The 16,158-nt window shown below is 33.4% G+C and overlaps 1 protein-coding gene across 3 annotated transcripts in view; it reads right to left on the bottom strand.

Moving 5' to 3' along the window:
* csmd3b (CUB and Sushi multiple domains 3b) overlaps window positions 1-16,158 on the bottom strand; it is a 581,296-nt gene that overhangs the window by 16,092 nt on the left and 549,046 nt on the right. For all 3 annotated transcript variants that reach the window (XM_088929237.1, XM_088929238.1, XM_088929240.1), the window contains 3 exons: window positions 10,600-10,773; window positions 4,622-4,695; window positions 1,143-1,254 (listed from right to left, as the gene is read on the bottom strand). In XM_088929237.1, coding sequence (XP_088785363.1) covers window positions 1,143-1,254; window positions 4,622-4,695; window positions 10,600-10,773 — 360 coding nt within the window. The remainder of the gene's footprint in view (window positions 1-1,142; window positions 1,255-4,621; window positions 4,696-10,599; window positions 10,774-16,158) is intronic.

Genomic DNA, 16,158 nt, shown 5'->3' with positions numbered 1-16,158 from the left:
CACATTGAACTTAAAACAGTAAAAAAGGCAGATTTTAATTAGATTAAAACATATTTTAGGATGACGTCACTAATCCATGTTTTAACCTAGAGTATATTGCAATAAATACATTACTTTCTCTTATTTACAGATTAACTTCACAACTGCAGAATTATTTTACATCTGGAGCAACATAAATTGTAAAATTACTTCCTTGTCACACTCCATGAATAATGGTTGACTTCACTGTTCTCTTTGAACCACTACAAATGGGTTGGCTTCCTAGCCGTCAGTAACTGTTTATTCTTATAAACATAATCTTAAATCAACTGATTCTGGTATTCATTGTTTTCTCAGCAAACTATTACACAGTCCTTCTTTTCTTATGCTTCTCGATTCTGTAATTTTCTTCCAAATGATTTTAGAACTTGGCTCCTTGGGTGTTTTTAAATCTTATCTGAATTTTGTGTTTCAAAATATCATTATCTAAGTATAAGAGACCTTGTACTGGATTAGCAGATTTCAAAATGGATGGGTGAAAGCTACTGTATGTGCTTATTTTATTATTGTACTATATATCTGTATTTTATTTTTTATGTTCAGTGCTTTGAGATTTATTTGAAATATTTCATAAAATAAACGTTACTATTCTAATTATCATTAACACATTACATTGAATATTCTTAATTGCAGTGTACTTACATAGTAGTAGTTACTCACCATTTATATAGGATACTAGTGTATATAGTTATCCTAATATCATCATATCACTTTCAATAATTCAGAGACACAGTGGGGACATTTTACACATGCCAAATAACCTACCAGCTTGTCTTAGGATTTTGGGAGGAAACCAGGGCACCTGGAGGAAACCCATGCTGCTACAGGGAGAACATACAAAATCTACACAGATAGCGCCCCAGGAATTGAACCCAGGGTGTCAGTGATGAGAGGCAGAAATGCTAACCACTGCGCCCCCAGAGTTATCCAGTTATCTAATGATAACTTGTATGAATTTTAGGTGCTAGTTTCTTCCCACAGTCCAATGCAATGGTGTCTTGTCCAGAGTATATCCTGTCTTGTGGCCATTGTCTGCCCAGTCTTAGACAAAACAGTTATTAAAGATGGATTAATGTATTATTACAGTTTTTGGGAGTACGTACGAATGCACTCTGGCTGAAGTCCACTCCACGTGAGGTCAGATCTGCACACTCTTGTTGTCGAGCCTTGGAGAAGATATCCAGGTTGACAATGGAACTCTACCACACTCCCTACCTGATTTGAAAAATTAACAAACAGAACACATTTAATTTAACAATTTTAGTGGTTGCAAGAATGCTGGAACCATGCAAAAGAGGTTTTTAATACACAACACAACATTGGCCATCAAGCAAAATAAATCAGCTTTCTACTTCCTGTAGTCTGTCCAATTTAATTCATCTGTTTTTGAGTGTACTCCTCCTGCCTCTGCTGTTTTATTAATGTGCACATTCTGCAGATGAGCAAAACATTTCAGTCAAGCTAATAAGGAGCTCTTAAACACATGGCTCCAACATTTTATACACTTGTCTAATCTATCTTAATCAGACTAAAGCCTGCTATATGTTTATTCATTGCAACAATATTGAAACATTGTGTATAAGAGTATAAAACTGCTTATAGCAATTGCAGCAACTTTTGCATATTCCTGTCATAAAGCTCCATTAACAAACATTGGATTCAGATCAGTAATATCAATGTGCAAAGCCAATGACTGTATGTTATAGGTGACATGCTTTCATTCAGACACATTCCATTACACAGACTACACTTATTTACAATATCTCATTTAGAGTAGGTGGCATACACTTATGTTAAAGTTATGTTCACAGATCCCATCCCTTCCTTAAATGATTAATGATGCATTATTTTTACAACTCTGCAGTTTAAATCTATTATTTAGGCAATTTTCCATAAATATTCCTTTTTTCCATTTTCTTTTAATCTGTTAAGTTATGGTTTTCATGTAATGACATTTTTTAAATTAAATCTTGTTCTGGAGGACAGAAAAATGTAATGTAATGCTTCATAGAAGCACATGTGTGTTTTTAATGTATTACTTTATCTATACATACTGTATAATGCATCTATATATTAAGCTTAAAAGGAAGTATACAGCTAAAACATTCTGTAGGTGAACTATCAGGAGCATGTAATATCCTTTTAACTTCTCATTAATATCATTAGACTTGAATGAGCAATCTCTTATTCCTTTCTTCTTCAGTCTGGATAAATGATTTATGAATGGGAAAACTCTGATATTTTACTATTTGACCCTGGCAGTTTATAAAGGCAGCCTGGAATTCCTAATATAATTTCCATTTGCACTGTGCAGACTTTATATGTACTGTATGTGTGTATAACTGTAGATTTTATCCGTATATGCTGACATACAGTATAAAGAAATTGTTCTCAAAGCTTTATTTTTGGGGATTAGAAAAGACTGAAGGGCCATCTGAGAACTGATCCCTGATTAATCCACTACTGGTACCACTACTGATACTACCTATGTGTCTAACGACCATAAGGAAACAAAAAACACTCCCTCCCTCCCTCTACACGCATACAGTAAAACACATTTTTCATTGTACTTTCATGTTACACCACAAAATCTGAAGCACCAGAGATGGTTTCCTTTCCATTTCCTGCAGACGTAAAAATACTAAACAAGAAGAATTAAGAACTAATTAATAGGAAGATCTGCTATTAAAATAAACTAGGAAATAAAATATAAATATTATAACTGAACGTTTTTTACTGAAAAGAAAACAAACAACATTCAAATGTGGTAATATAATGCCCTTGCCAGGGTCTGCTGCAACCTACAGGCAATTTGTTGGAGCCTGGCAACAGTTTTTAATCAAATAACATCAAATAAAAAGTAGGCATTCAACATCATGTCTTCTTTGCTTTGTTTTTAGGCCATTTCATCACACATTTAAGTAGAATTTGTGTCATTTCCTTGTATGCATCATCACAATACACAAAGTAATTATTAAGCCAATAATTCAAAACCAGGTAGAGTACTGACTCAAACATCTCTCTTGTTAAGTACAGCGTGTTGTGTAATGGCTCTAAATGCAGCTAATTAGGTGCAAGAGCACTGTGCCACTGACAATACAGCCTAATAATGTCTGGCACTCAAAGACAAAGGACCTAAAAGAGAAAAACGTGGACAGGATTTATTTATGTTCTCTAAATAATATTAGGCAAATTTATCCTTTTGAGCAGACTGGAGTTCTAATTTTACAGATAGAAATGTTATTAGTATAATGTATGGTGCAGGTAGTAAGCTGAGCTATTTCATCAGCCATTTGAGCATCTTACTTATTGTGGCATTGACTTGGTTAATTTAGAAACTGGACGAAATTACTTATATACCCACCACATATTTCTATCAGGAGATCAGTGACAAAAGGAAAGATAAGGGATTAGAGCGCTAGAGCGCTAGAAAACATTAACAATTAATCCAGGCATATGTTTTAAATGTAACTATGCACTGCTGCCATTTATTTTATTGCTTGTTATTTTAATGATAACATATTTGCTTTTATGTGCCCTGCTAGTATAAAATAACAGACTGCTGTGCTTAAAAATTACACACATCTTATTGAAGGTAATGCTTTGCTCTTCTGGTGTTTATTTAAAAATGGTATACCTCCCTTTAAAATGAAATTAACAGTCATTGTATCTTCATAACAAAAACTTATTTCTTGCCCACTGATCTAAATAATGTAGTTGGGATCAAAGTAAATATTAACATTTCTATTATGTTGAATGTATTATCTGGGCATCTTATTTAGCCACTGACAAAAATAAAAGGGCAACAACATACACAAGTAGAAGTTAGCAAGCTGCAGAATGGAAAGACAATTTAATCTGATTTTGGGATCAAGGGTTAGATTCACTTACAGTACATGTACTGTATAAACTCTGTTTAAGAGTCTGGTGTGGCAAAACCAAGATGGGAGGTACAGTACAGTAAAATGAAAAGCATCTTACCTAGTTTTAATTATATTAACTGGGAAAACGAATTGGCCAAAGTCAAATACGTAACGTAAAAAAATAAACACAGTAAACTTTGAACTCATAACTAAGGTATACAGTATCTTTGTTTCTATATGTTGGCTAAACGCTAATATTTAACATGTGGACTATCTCCTGGCACTTAGCTTTGTGTTTTCCATCATGGCTTAATTAAATGCTGCCTGAAGCATTTCAACAAGACATTATTATTGCTAAAGTGTTAAAAAAAATCAACAAAAGTCAACCCAGAATGCATGCTAATCTCCATATTCCAGAAATCTCTTGTTCAAACTGCCTTGTCTTTAGCTGACAGTTACAGGGAGGATTCTTTAGTTAGCATACTGTATTTGTACCGATGTGCCCTATTTCTTATATCTTAAATGTAATTGTGTGATAGATTTTAATTTTAATTTTGTGTAATGCTTTTTGTGTCGGGGGGTTTTGAGAGTTAAAAAATAAGCAAATGATGGAAAGTGCATACTTGTGTGTATCTGTTGTTTCCTAGTCTGTAGCAATGAGGTGAGATGACAGACAACTGCTTATTATTAGAAATCTACTAATTTTTTTAATAACTTACCTTAAAACCTGACGTTCTGTTAAGTGAACCATGTCGAGGTGTTCCTGGATTCTCACATGTTGTTCGTGTGGGTTCTAATTTGAAAACACAATAAAATGTATAGAAAACATTATATAGGGTCAGACACTAATGATATGCAATAACTGATGGGAACATACTTTCAAAAGCCAAACAACATGATACACAGGGTTATAAAAAAGTTTGAATACACATTAAGGTTTTTTTCGGAGAAACAAAAACACATTTTTTCAAAAATTCAAATATGGCTTGGGTTGTAACAGCTACTTAAACACACTTTAAAGTATTAGTGCCTTTCTTGTCTAACACATTTCTTTTGAATCTCTTTTTTGTTGTTGTTTTTTAGATAATTGATCCTTTGTTCAAGTAACAACATTACTGTGGAACTTGAAAATTATTTTTTAAATTTTTTGGAAAGCATTGTCAAACTGTTCCTTTCTAAGTGACTTTGTGAGTCTTTCGATCAAAATTTAAAGCTTTGGGAATTCCAATTATATGACAATAGATATTTTCTGCACAGATATGTAAATACAGTATTCCTAAGGACTAGAAAAAATTATACATTATAAAAAAAGTGTATAACCTATGTATAAATGTGGTAGTTGCACAGTAGTATTATTGGTAGTGCAACATTAATTGGACATAAAGATATACAGGTAAAAGTATAAGAAAGGTTGCAAAGAAGATGAGTCTAATCAATATCATCTTGCTCATTTGGTAGTTAAGTAGGTATGAGAAACCAGGCTTTTCAGAGTTTAGATCTTAACGACTTGACAGGGCAGCATGTTCCTGATATCCACAATTAACTGTGTAAAGAATTATATTTCTCCATTTAATTCTCAGTCTTAAATTTAGTTTCCAACTGTGACCCGATGTCCTTGTCTCAATACTGAGTCAGGAATAGTCTCCTGGGTTAACACCATGGATTGGATTGCTATAATGCAACTGCACTGTGCTGGGAGACCTAATGAATTGCAAATGCATTAAAAGAGATATTGTTGAGAATTTATATCTAAGAACATAGGAATACAGGAAAAGTCAAATAATGTAATGTTTGTGAATAGTATACATATTGTAATATTTATTTGTACTGTAATCAGAGTATCTTAACACTCTTTATAAGCAGCAAAAAACAGCTTTTCTATTGAGTGAGCAGATTTATCCTCTATGGTCTAGAATTATCCTCTATGGTGCCTGTGAAATGTATAACATTTCTTCTGTGCAGACATGCTGCATGATGAGTGATATGTGCAGAGTAAAAGCAGGATTGTATACAATGCCCTCTATTGGAGACAGAATATACTGGAATGGAACTGAGCTTTGAATTTTACTGAAGATGTATTTTTGTTTTTACTAAGGCATACCTGGTTTTGAATTCTTATTCTGGGTGTTCTGCATTTTTATGTGAATGCCAAACACTTCTTCATAAATAAAACAAAACCCTTTTAAGAATGCTTACATGGTTTTCCCTTGGCTATCCTATCCATAAAGAGTTTGTGAGGTTCTTCAGAAAAATGAATTTCTGGCTGCTGCTTTGAAATTCTAGAAAAGCTTAGGTAGTGTTTCAGTATCAGAGGTCAACCACTGTTGTACTGTATACTCATACTAACTTTTAGTCTTTTGGATCTTTAAGAATAAAATTAAAAATTACTATCAAGAATATAGTCAGGAGCTGGATGGACTCTATATGGCAATAAACATCAGTACCAGGTAAAAAATAAATGCATACTGTATACTGATGCAGTGCTCAAATGTAACAATCTACAGTTTACATTAATAGTACATACGAAATGATATTTACATTTTAAGTGAGCAGATAGGGCTGTTATTTTTAAGTAGAATTACCCCTTGCAATAACATAAATACTGAACAGAGATTATTAATTTCAGAAAACACCAGGTGCTTAGTGTTTGAGTTCAAACTGAAAAAAAAATAGATTCTGTATAAACAGACATTTCAAAAACACATAAATTCAACTAATGGAAGAACTGTTAAAGACACAACTATGCTCCACTTTGACCTTAACGAAGATAGCTTGGCATGATGCAATTTTATATGTAAATGTTATATTTCAGTAATCAGCAGACTAGCCCAAATGAATCATTGGCTTTTGAAAATTGGCTGTGGTCACAAGACTGGCCCAGGACCATCAGACCCATCTGATCCATCTGCTTAATTGTTTAAATCAAAATGACCTGTAATTGAACAGAATGACTGTATATCACCATATGGATGAAAAGGATGTGCATGTACTGTGCAGAGGTCATGCAGGGCTAATCTGAGGATGGCTAAGGGATGAAACAGCCATTGTATGCAGGCCAGACAACATCTAAGGTGAGAGTGGTGGAGCATCTTATTCACTAAAGAATGCAGTTTTTCCCTTGATAGTCCTGATAATGTGTGTGGTGATTTTGTGATGGGTGATAAGTGTGATGATATGAGAAGGAATCTCCTTTAACACAACAATGAATGCCTAGGTGTAGACTTTGGCAATTAGAATGACAAAACTTAGATAATTTCACAATGCTCATTACATTCCTGTTTCAGTACAGTCATAATGCTAGCTAATTTCTTGAATATGCGGTCTCATGTGCTTTGACATACACTTACAGTAGTATAGCCATCAATTATGTATGAATTTCAATCTATGTGTGATCTGATAGACAAAGTGATATTCTTGTGTGTAGGTCAGCTTTACTGGCAAGGGATACATTGGCAAAGTGCTTAACCCAACAGTTTTTGTCTTTCATGAGAGGCAGCAAATGAAATGTTGAGTTTCCAGCAGTATAAAGACCTAATAGTACTAGCATTACAATAGAACATCTGTGGTACCAACTCAACAAAGTTTTTAAGAGGACTTATTAAGACCTTCACCAGCTACCTGTAGCAGCACAGGAGTCATGCAACATGTAAGTGTAGACTATTCTAAGGTAGATCAAATCTGTGCGTCAGTATGACCAGAATTGTGTAAATGCTAAGATATGCAATGCCCAATATTGTGATTCTTTGATCTGTATTTCTATCTTCATTTTCCATGAATTCTATGAAATCTATGCTTACAAAGTGGTGTCTATGATCAGGAAGACGAAAGGTTTGACCATTTTTATTTAAAGCAGCATAAAAATAATGGGCAACACAATACAGAAATAGTCATAGAAGCTGATGCATACCCTACCTGTAATGTTTCTTTCCAAATGCAGCAGGCACTCCCAGAGCATTCACAACTTTCATTTACTTCAAGTTATATTCCTGTCTATCCATCATCTTTTCAAAATGGTGCATTAATGTGCTCTCACTAGATGTGATGTGATACTGTGCCAGTTTGATCCGTCCCACCAGGATATGAGCAAAGTCAGACAATTTCACAATGCTCACTGAAGTTTGTGTTTCAGTGCACTCATAATGCTAATGATGGTCTTGAATATGTGTCCTCATGTGCTTTGACATACACTTAGTTTAGCAGTCTATTATGTATGAAATTCAATCTATACTGTATGTGCTCCAATGGGCAAAGCGATATTCCTGTGTGTAGGTCAGCAAAAAAAAATTAACAGAAATAGCAGATTGCCATTGTAAAATTGAAGAGGTGTAGCATGCCCTTCTATGAATTTCTGCATAAGATTCTGTTCTTTCCATAATACCAATAAAAGACCGCATAGTGAACCATAGATAGCTGTTTTCCATTGTTTTGTGTGGTCAGCAGAACAAGGAATGGAAAGGTTTGATAGATTAGGCTGGTTAAAATGATCACAAATGGGGCATGCTGGGCAAGTGTGCTTTGCTGAAAGAGCAATACGAAGGGCTTTCTCTGTTGCTCCTGCATACCAGTTTCAATGCCTGCTGTGAACAAAATTAAGTACTTATTGATTATGTGCCGAGTTCCTGGTCTCTAATCATTCTTCTAAGTCAGAAAGTTGAAGTACTTTGTGTTCATAGCAATGTCTGCTGATTTATTTTTAGTTTGTAAGTGAGCCTTATTTGTACAGAAAAACAATTAAATGAATGTTACACAAAACACATAAATACATCTTTAAGCTTATGTGAGAAGCTGCAATTACGATGTGTAAAGGTTGAGTATTCAGTAATAACCATTTAAACATTTAATTCTGCTTTTGTGTCTGTGAATATTAATTAAGTTTGGCATATCAAATCGAAAAAACAAAAGTGTGTTGTTTTTCAGTCAGAAACAAGTATCTAATCCCTTGCCAATTATATTTACAAAACAAATAGGCATGTCTTTACACTTTTATAGTAAAATATCTCAAGACTAATGATACATGGACCATAAAACACTATTTTAAAGCCTTGTTTTAGATTAATGACATACCATAAAACAGAAGGTATTTTTATAATTATAATTATTAAATTATTGACTGATGCTTTTACCCAATGTGACTTAGTGCGACTTAGATTTGTACTGTACTCAGCTAAACATCCAAACATTTTATTTATCTGTATGTATACAGTACAGTGCCCCACTTGGGATTCAAACCCACAACTTGCCATTTATGGGTCTATGGTTCTAATCATGATGCTACTGCTGTCCTATTTTAGTATCGTATTATTGTTATATAAGTATAATTTAGCACTCTGAGGAAACTTATGTTCATTTACACATACAATACAATACAATTCTTCCATAAAGAATTGAAAACCCTGCAGTACCTAAACTTATAAATTATGCAAATGTTAAATTTCTATGGCAAATTAATATATTGCTGGGTATGTACCTCAGTTACTTAGCTGAGTGAATTATTACCCCTCCTTATGGAGTATATTACTTATCTTTCATGGCTCTCAGGCTGGGAATAGCTTTTAGACAACAAATTAAGACAAAACAGATTTCTGCATGTCTTTAGCTGGGTAAATGCCTACTATTTCCTTTAAAAGAAATGCCTGAAGGATAGTAGAGGAGGAACGTCTGGTGAGACTTCACAGAGATAATATAAAAAAGTACTCATAACTGTTGTATGCAAGGAAGTGTATTCTCAGAGGAAAATTGCAAGGAAAGATTAGTCATTGAGTGCAGACAACTCTGAACAGATTAAGAAAAAATGGAGAGAAAAAATAAAAAAGAAGTGTGAGTGATTGAAAGCCCAAAGCAAATTCTTTCTTAAACATTCAGCTTTATCCTATCTAACCATAAAAAGGAGAGAGCTACAGCTTTATTTTGATGAAGAGCAGTTACTGTAATAACATCTAACATGGACACTAAACCATATACATGAGTTAAACAATCAAATGAGTTTTATGCATAAAATGAATGACCATCTATTTCAGAATTTTGGCTCCAAGACAGATATATATGTTTGAATAAAGTCAAGGACAGGAATCATTAAAAAATTGTGTTTAAACATTTTAGTGGAAATGTTAGATTTTGATTTTGCTTCTCTGGTGCACATCAAGGAAATATATTACTGTTTTCACACAACACCCAAAAGAAGGCAAAATATTTTTAAGAGTTTGTTTCTAAACATGATAATGACCCAAAAACCATAGCCAAAAGCAATGTGAATTCCTTATATTACCAAAAAAGGAACAAGGACAACAGGTTTTGAAACTGATAACTTAACGTGAGCTTAAATATTATGATGGCAAACCTTGAGCATGTAAAGCTGTGATGGATTTGTGTACATGTGTTTCGTAGGGAGGGGGTGGGGGAATTACATTGTAGAGTTACAGTACATACTGCCTTGAGATGGATGAGTTGTTTTTTTATACAAATCAATTGTTTATTTTTGTTTTTTATTTCTTATTATTTGTTAAAATATATACAGTATGTGGCATATAGCCTTCCAATCCACTTCTTAAAATACTGTATCTCAAAGTTCATACGGTGTGTACACTTAACTCTGTATACTGTATGTAAACCACAAGGAGTAGAAATAGACCACAAAAAAAGCATATTTTGGTACTGAAAAATATGTTTCCTCTCTCCAACCCTTGTGATTCCAAAGTACCTATACAGCGAGGCTGAGATCCACTCCATGTTCCATCTGCCTGGCAGATTCTTGTGGCAGAGCCTACTGGAATGAAAGGGGGATTACAGCTGAAAGAGACCTCTGACTGGTAAATGAAGCTCTTCCCATCTCTTACTCCTTCAGCTGGAACACCTGGATCACCACAGAACTTGGCTGCAATAAAGATATGATAGGAAACAAACACAGGTGTTAAAAGCTAATCCACATCCACATCACTTATACAAAAGCAAAGAAAATGTCTTTAACCCATAACTTTTAAATAAAAATGAGAAGGATCTTTTTAAAACAATACATGTATTACTGTTATAATTTGTATTATTTGCTGCTGTCAGAGAATCATCTCTATCTTCTAAAAACATTCTATTGAAAAATATTCTGATGGTTAATGCTACACAAATAAATGAAATACATTTGCACATAATTCGTATGGATGAGAACATGGTTTAGTCAAAGCTTCTGTCAAATCTGTTAATGTAGTCATGGTAAGAATACAACATATACAGTACCTTAAGTTTATCCCTAGAATAGCAGTCCATGCTTATATAGCAACTTAAAACTCAGAAGTAATACAAAATTCAGACTTTAAAAGAAAATATTGCTGTAGTGGTAATTCTTAAACTTAAAAATCCTATTGCAAACAGCAATACTTTTTCTGCTTCAACAGCATTTTAAAACGATATAGTTATAAAAACAGAAAGTATAGCAAAAAAATGCTTATTTAGGTGAAAAACAAGAAGATCATGAAAATTAAGAGCCAAACCATCTTATGGTTTCAATATTGTATAAGGACTTAACTTTTCTGCTGTACATACTGTAGACTACATTTAGCATAAGGTTAACAAGCTATTGCTTTATACTACTGTATATACTGCTATGTGCTCAATTATGCAAAACCTCTTCTTTTCATTTACTCTGTGGGAAAACTTTTTTTAATTTAATCATAATTGTATCTATTTTTCAGAGTCTGGAAGGGGTTATTTCCTGCAATTAGAAAACTGTGAAGCTTCATAAAGTACACCATTTGCTTTCTTCCTCGCCTAGATGGTTCTTGCTTATACTCTTACAATGGTGTATTTCAGGCTATGACTCACAAGATCAAGCTCAGCGGCTTTCTGCTAAACTGAACTAAATTATATGAGTATCTGACAACTGGGATCTCTATTTCAAATCTAGCACAAAGTATTGTTATTGCAATAGGAACCTGTCACCATGGCTGGTGGCCATTTATAAAGCTTTAATTATTCACATATTCAAAAAATCAACTTGATTTATGCACACCTATGCAGTACACATTTACAAGATGCATTGAGCAAGATATGTCTTGAGATGTTAGTTGTTGCTTCCACTATAGCTTGCTTGGCTGTTTTGTATTTTCAAGAAGTTCCTGGTATGTTTTCGGAAATGTATGTTTGTCCAAAGTTTTTCACACATATGACTTTGATGAGTGAAAATAACTTTGGTTTCCTCGTTGCATCAGCAGCCCTTGGGTTAATCAATAATATCTCCATGGGATCCAAATCCAGGGATTGGTACTGTATGGCCAATCTATAACTTAATGTCTTTTTTTTAACTTTTCTTTATGGGAATTCCTGAGGTCATTATCCTGCTGGATTACAAACGTCTGTCCAATAAGCCTTTGAACACTAGATCACAAATGAAAATCTGGATATACTGTACTGTAGGTTTAAAATTCCTCATATTGCTGTCAATCATCTAAATAGACGACAAAATGATGACTAACCAATGAGGTGCTTTTGTGTTTTGTATACAACGTCTCTCTATTCTTGTGTCAAATATTTTGCAGAAATCCTTGGGACTATTTTCATCACTTAGTTAAAGTTAAATAGTTAAATAACATATTTTACTTTTCAATCCTTGATGAGCATATATATATAGTAGTCACCACTTTTATTTATTATTTTTATGTTTTAGATAAATATGAATATTAAAGCAAGAAAAATGTCAAGACACTCATTAAATATTGGTGGTTTATATCTATTAGAACATATGGAAACTTGTTCATTATCTTAGTATATTATTACATTACAAATTATAAAGCCGTGATAAAATGTTCTTATCAGGTGTGATATTTATAGTACATGTGACACTTGTACATGTCACTTCTATGGCACTTTTGCAGATCTGAGTCAACAAAAGTAAAGAAAGGTATCAACTACAATAATAGGCATAACAGGCATAACAGAACGTAATATTCTGAATAGTTTATCACACATTTTGAGATTCTTTCTGAATCAAGAGGTTATACTGTATATCATAACCATTTAATTGTGAGCCAAGATGGTAACGATCTACCCTTTAAAATGAAAAATAAAATTAAATCACATAAAGTTGATTTATAATTAATGTGCTTGGAGAAGGCTCAGTCAAAGTCAAGTGTCTAGGAACTTGAGTTGGAACTTGGCTTTTCTTGATGAATAATGGATATACTGTCAAGATGAAAAATCAGTGGGCAAGCTACAAAGTCTGAATCATACTTTTATTCGGCTGGAATAAAGTAAAATGACTGTAGTTGCTTAGTTTGATAGCTGACTATTTTGATGGAATATTAGAATACTTTCTTTTTTACTGTCTTCATGATTTCTTTTTTATGTCCCTTTTATGCTCCCATCCATATTTTGATGGTGCATTTTAAGTTATTGGTGATTTTTACGTGTCCCCATGGAATGATGGAAACCCAATAAAATTAATACAGATTAAAACATGCTTTTTTCCTTTCTTTTGATCCTTCATAAGCACTTCAGGTAACATGGCTTGAATTGTAGTATGATTTAGATACAATGGGGGACAAAAAAGATACAATATGTGCAAACAAACAAAAGACACTATTGTTTTATAACATTTAGGTCCATTTGAATTCTTAATTAATATGGTACCCAAGTTTACTATGCACAGAATATTACTCTTAGATAAAGACAATTACCTTTGCACAACAAGGTAATCTGTAAGCCTATTTTTTTTCTTCTGGAAAGAATTTCTGTTAATGCAAGCAACCAATTACACTATATTTCAGAAATATCTCAGTTTCAATCCAGCCCCTCAGAACAGATTTGTGGGTGCAGTAAGAAACAAAAACACAAGTCAAGATTGATAGTTACTTGGGAATTGTTGCTGAAAGATTGGGGGTTGCTGAGCAGGAGTCCTTGATATTACTTTACTAGCTGTATTTATAAATTGGAACCAAGAACAAGAGGTGGTCGGAATTTTCATTAACATGGGGCCTATGAAGAGACCATATTCTGTAATAGCTTCCCCTGCACTATCTGTCACATATTTGTTTTTCAGCGTGTATTTTCTGTGTTGCAGAAAATTTTGTGTACAGCCAATTTTAGACAAGGTACTTCTGGTGTTTACATTACCTTCAACTGAATTGAAACAGGAAGAAGAGGCAGTTCAGTCATAAAACTAATGGTTGCTAAATTAAAAATGGTATTTTTTTGCATGTTATTGCAAAACTAAATGTAACTTAAAATAAATTCAGACATTATTGTGCTTGCTTGCAGTGGCATAGACAGGGAAATAAACCACACAGCTTCAGCTGCTCTAAAAAGTTAATACTTCAGATTTGGAATTTTTTTGAGGAGTCCCAAAAGAGATCAACACCTTTGCCCAGTTACAGAATGAGACTGATAACCTGATCATTGAACAGTGTCTGTTCTGGCAGAGCTACATAACTCTCTAGAGATATTAAAAAAACAACATTCTTAACCAATTTATTATTGCATGCATGAGGAGAGCTATTAGGGAGATTAACCATGTTTCTTGTGTAACAATATTCCTTTGTATATCTGTTTTCTGTATTGAATATATACTCTTTTGAATATATTACTGTCCTCATAAATCTTATTAACATAGATTAGTTATAATGTTGCCTTACTTTTTGGCTTCTTCAGTTATTCATTCCATACTTGTGCGTGCGTACATTAGTCCAAAGGATTTCAGTCTATTGGTAACATTTTGAATCTTCCATCTTATTTGTTTAGTTTGAATGCTTTTTTTCCCTTTTGCAGATACTGATACATTATTTCTCCTTTGATCATAATGCTAAGAGTACTACTTCATTGCTTTTTGTATGTTTATAAATTTAACTGCTTCACACTTGGGTTCAAGAAGCAGATGTCAACATCTAATACTCTGTTTTATAAGCTCATTTATGTTATGCAAACACATAGAACTTGACATCACATTTTAAACATTATTTAGAACTTATTTAGAAACTCAGAGGAGAGTACCACTTAGGGGAGTGGGAGGTGGATAATGAGGTTTTGTGCAGGGTGGAAGATGTATTATTAGTTTTGTCGTACTTTCTTTGAAAAGGCACTAAAAGTGGTAAAAAATGTCACATCGATCTGTCACGGATACTATATAACAAATGAAAAAAGGCTTCAATGACAAGATATTTGTAATATATGTGACATGTCTTAATAATCATAATAAGATGATTGCTTTTTCAAGAGTAATAATGAATGTCTTGATTATATTTTCTGTTGTTACAAATGATAAACTGGTGTAAAAACCAGGACTAAGTATAATCATATTTAAATTGATCAAAATGAAGTAAAAATGAATGTAAATATGATAAGCGATACTGTTAAATCTCTTTTTGCTCTTTTTGTAGAAATTAAAAAAAAGCTTTATTTGCTTGACTACAATATACTAATAACTGTAGCACTGCAATAGCATTTGTGAGGGAACTGTACATTGTCATTGTACATTGCCTCTGACTTTTTTCCTCTGAAGACATTTAAAATGATTGATTAGCACAATAATGCACACCTGATGAGGTGTAACTGATGTCCTTAAACAAGGTAGATTTCCAACTTTGGCATCATTAATCGATGTCTCTTTTAGTAATTCAATTGAAGACTGAACACAATTTGATAGTGACACCTGAATGCAGCAGGATGGTACAGTTACTGTTGCAAAGGTTATGATACCAACTGCAGTATTCATTCTGCCAGAACTAATCACTTACTTCAGAGAGTGAGTACAAGTTACCTTTGTCTTATTAAAAGGACAGTACATGGGGTCCTAATATACTATACACTGTATGTATAGCTTGAGTACCAACAGATCTTTAAGGTATGCGCATGCCTTTAATTTTACTTCTAATTGGTCTATACAGTATGTTTGATACTTATGGGTTCATGGCAACAGCCTTTATATTAGCTACAGCATATCAGCTTCCATTCATGTAGTGCTGTTCCTCTGAAGTCGCCATCTGGAGAAATATAATGTGCAAGTGCTATCATTCCTCAGAGCTTGGAGAAATATATATTTTTTTAGCAGCAGTCAATGACGTCAGACAAAAAACATAACTGAACATACCTTTCTGTACCAAGTTGTTGCTACCATTCAGAAAGTGCGCAATAACTCCTAACTTCAATATTTAAAACTCTGTTAGAGTGTTAATTAGTAAAATAAACAATTAGCATTTTTAATACTGTTTATACTGTATAAAATGTTAACTGTCAAAATTACACAATAGGACTTTAATAAGGAAACAGAATATAGACTTAC

Source organism: Atractosteus spatula, chromosome 12 (genome assembly GCF_055471065.1).
Source record: "Atractosteus spatula isolate fAtrSpa1 chromosome 12, fAtrSpa1.hap1, whole genome shotgun sequence".
Lineage (NCBI taxonomy): Eukaryota > Metazoa > Chordata > Actinopteri > Semionotiformes > Lepisosteidae > Atractosteus > Atractosteus spatula.
Note: the sequence above shows the minus strand (reverse complement) of the source record. Positions and strands in the feature narration are given on the sequence as shown.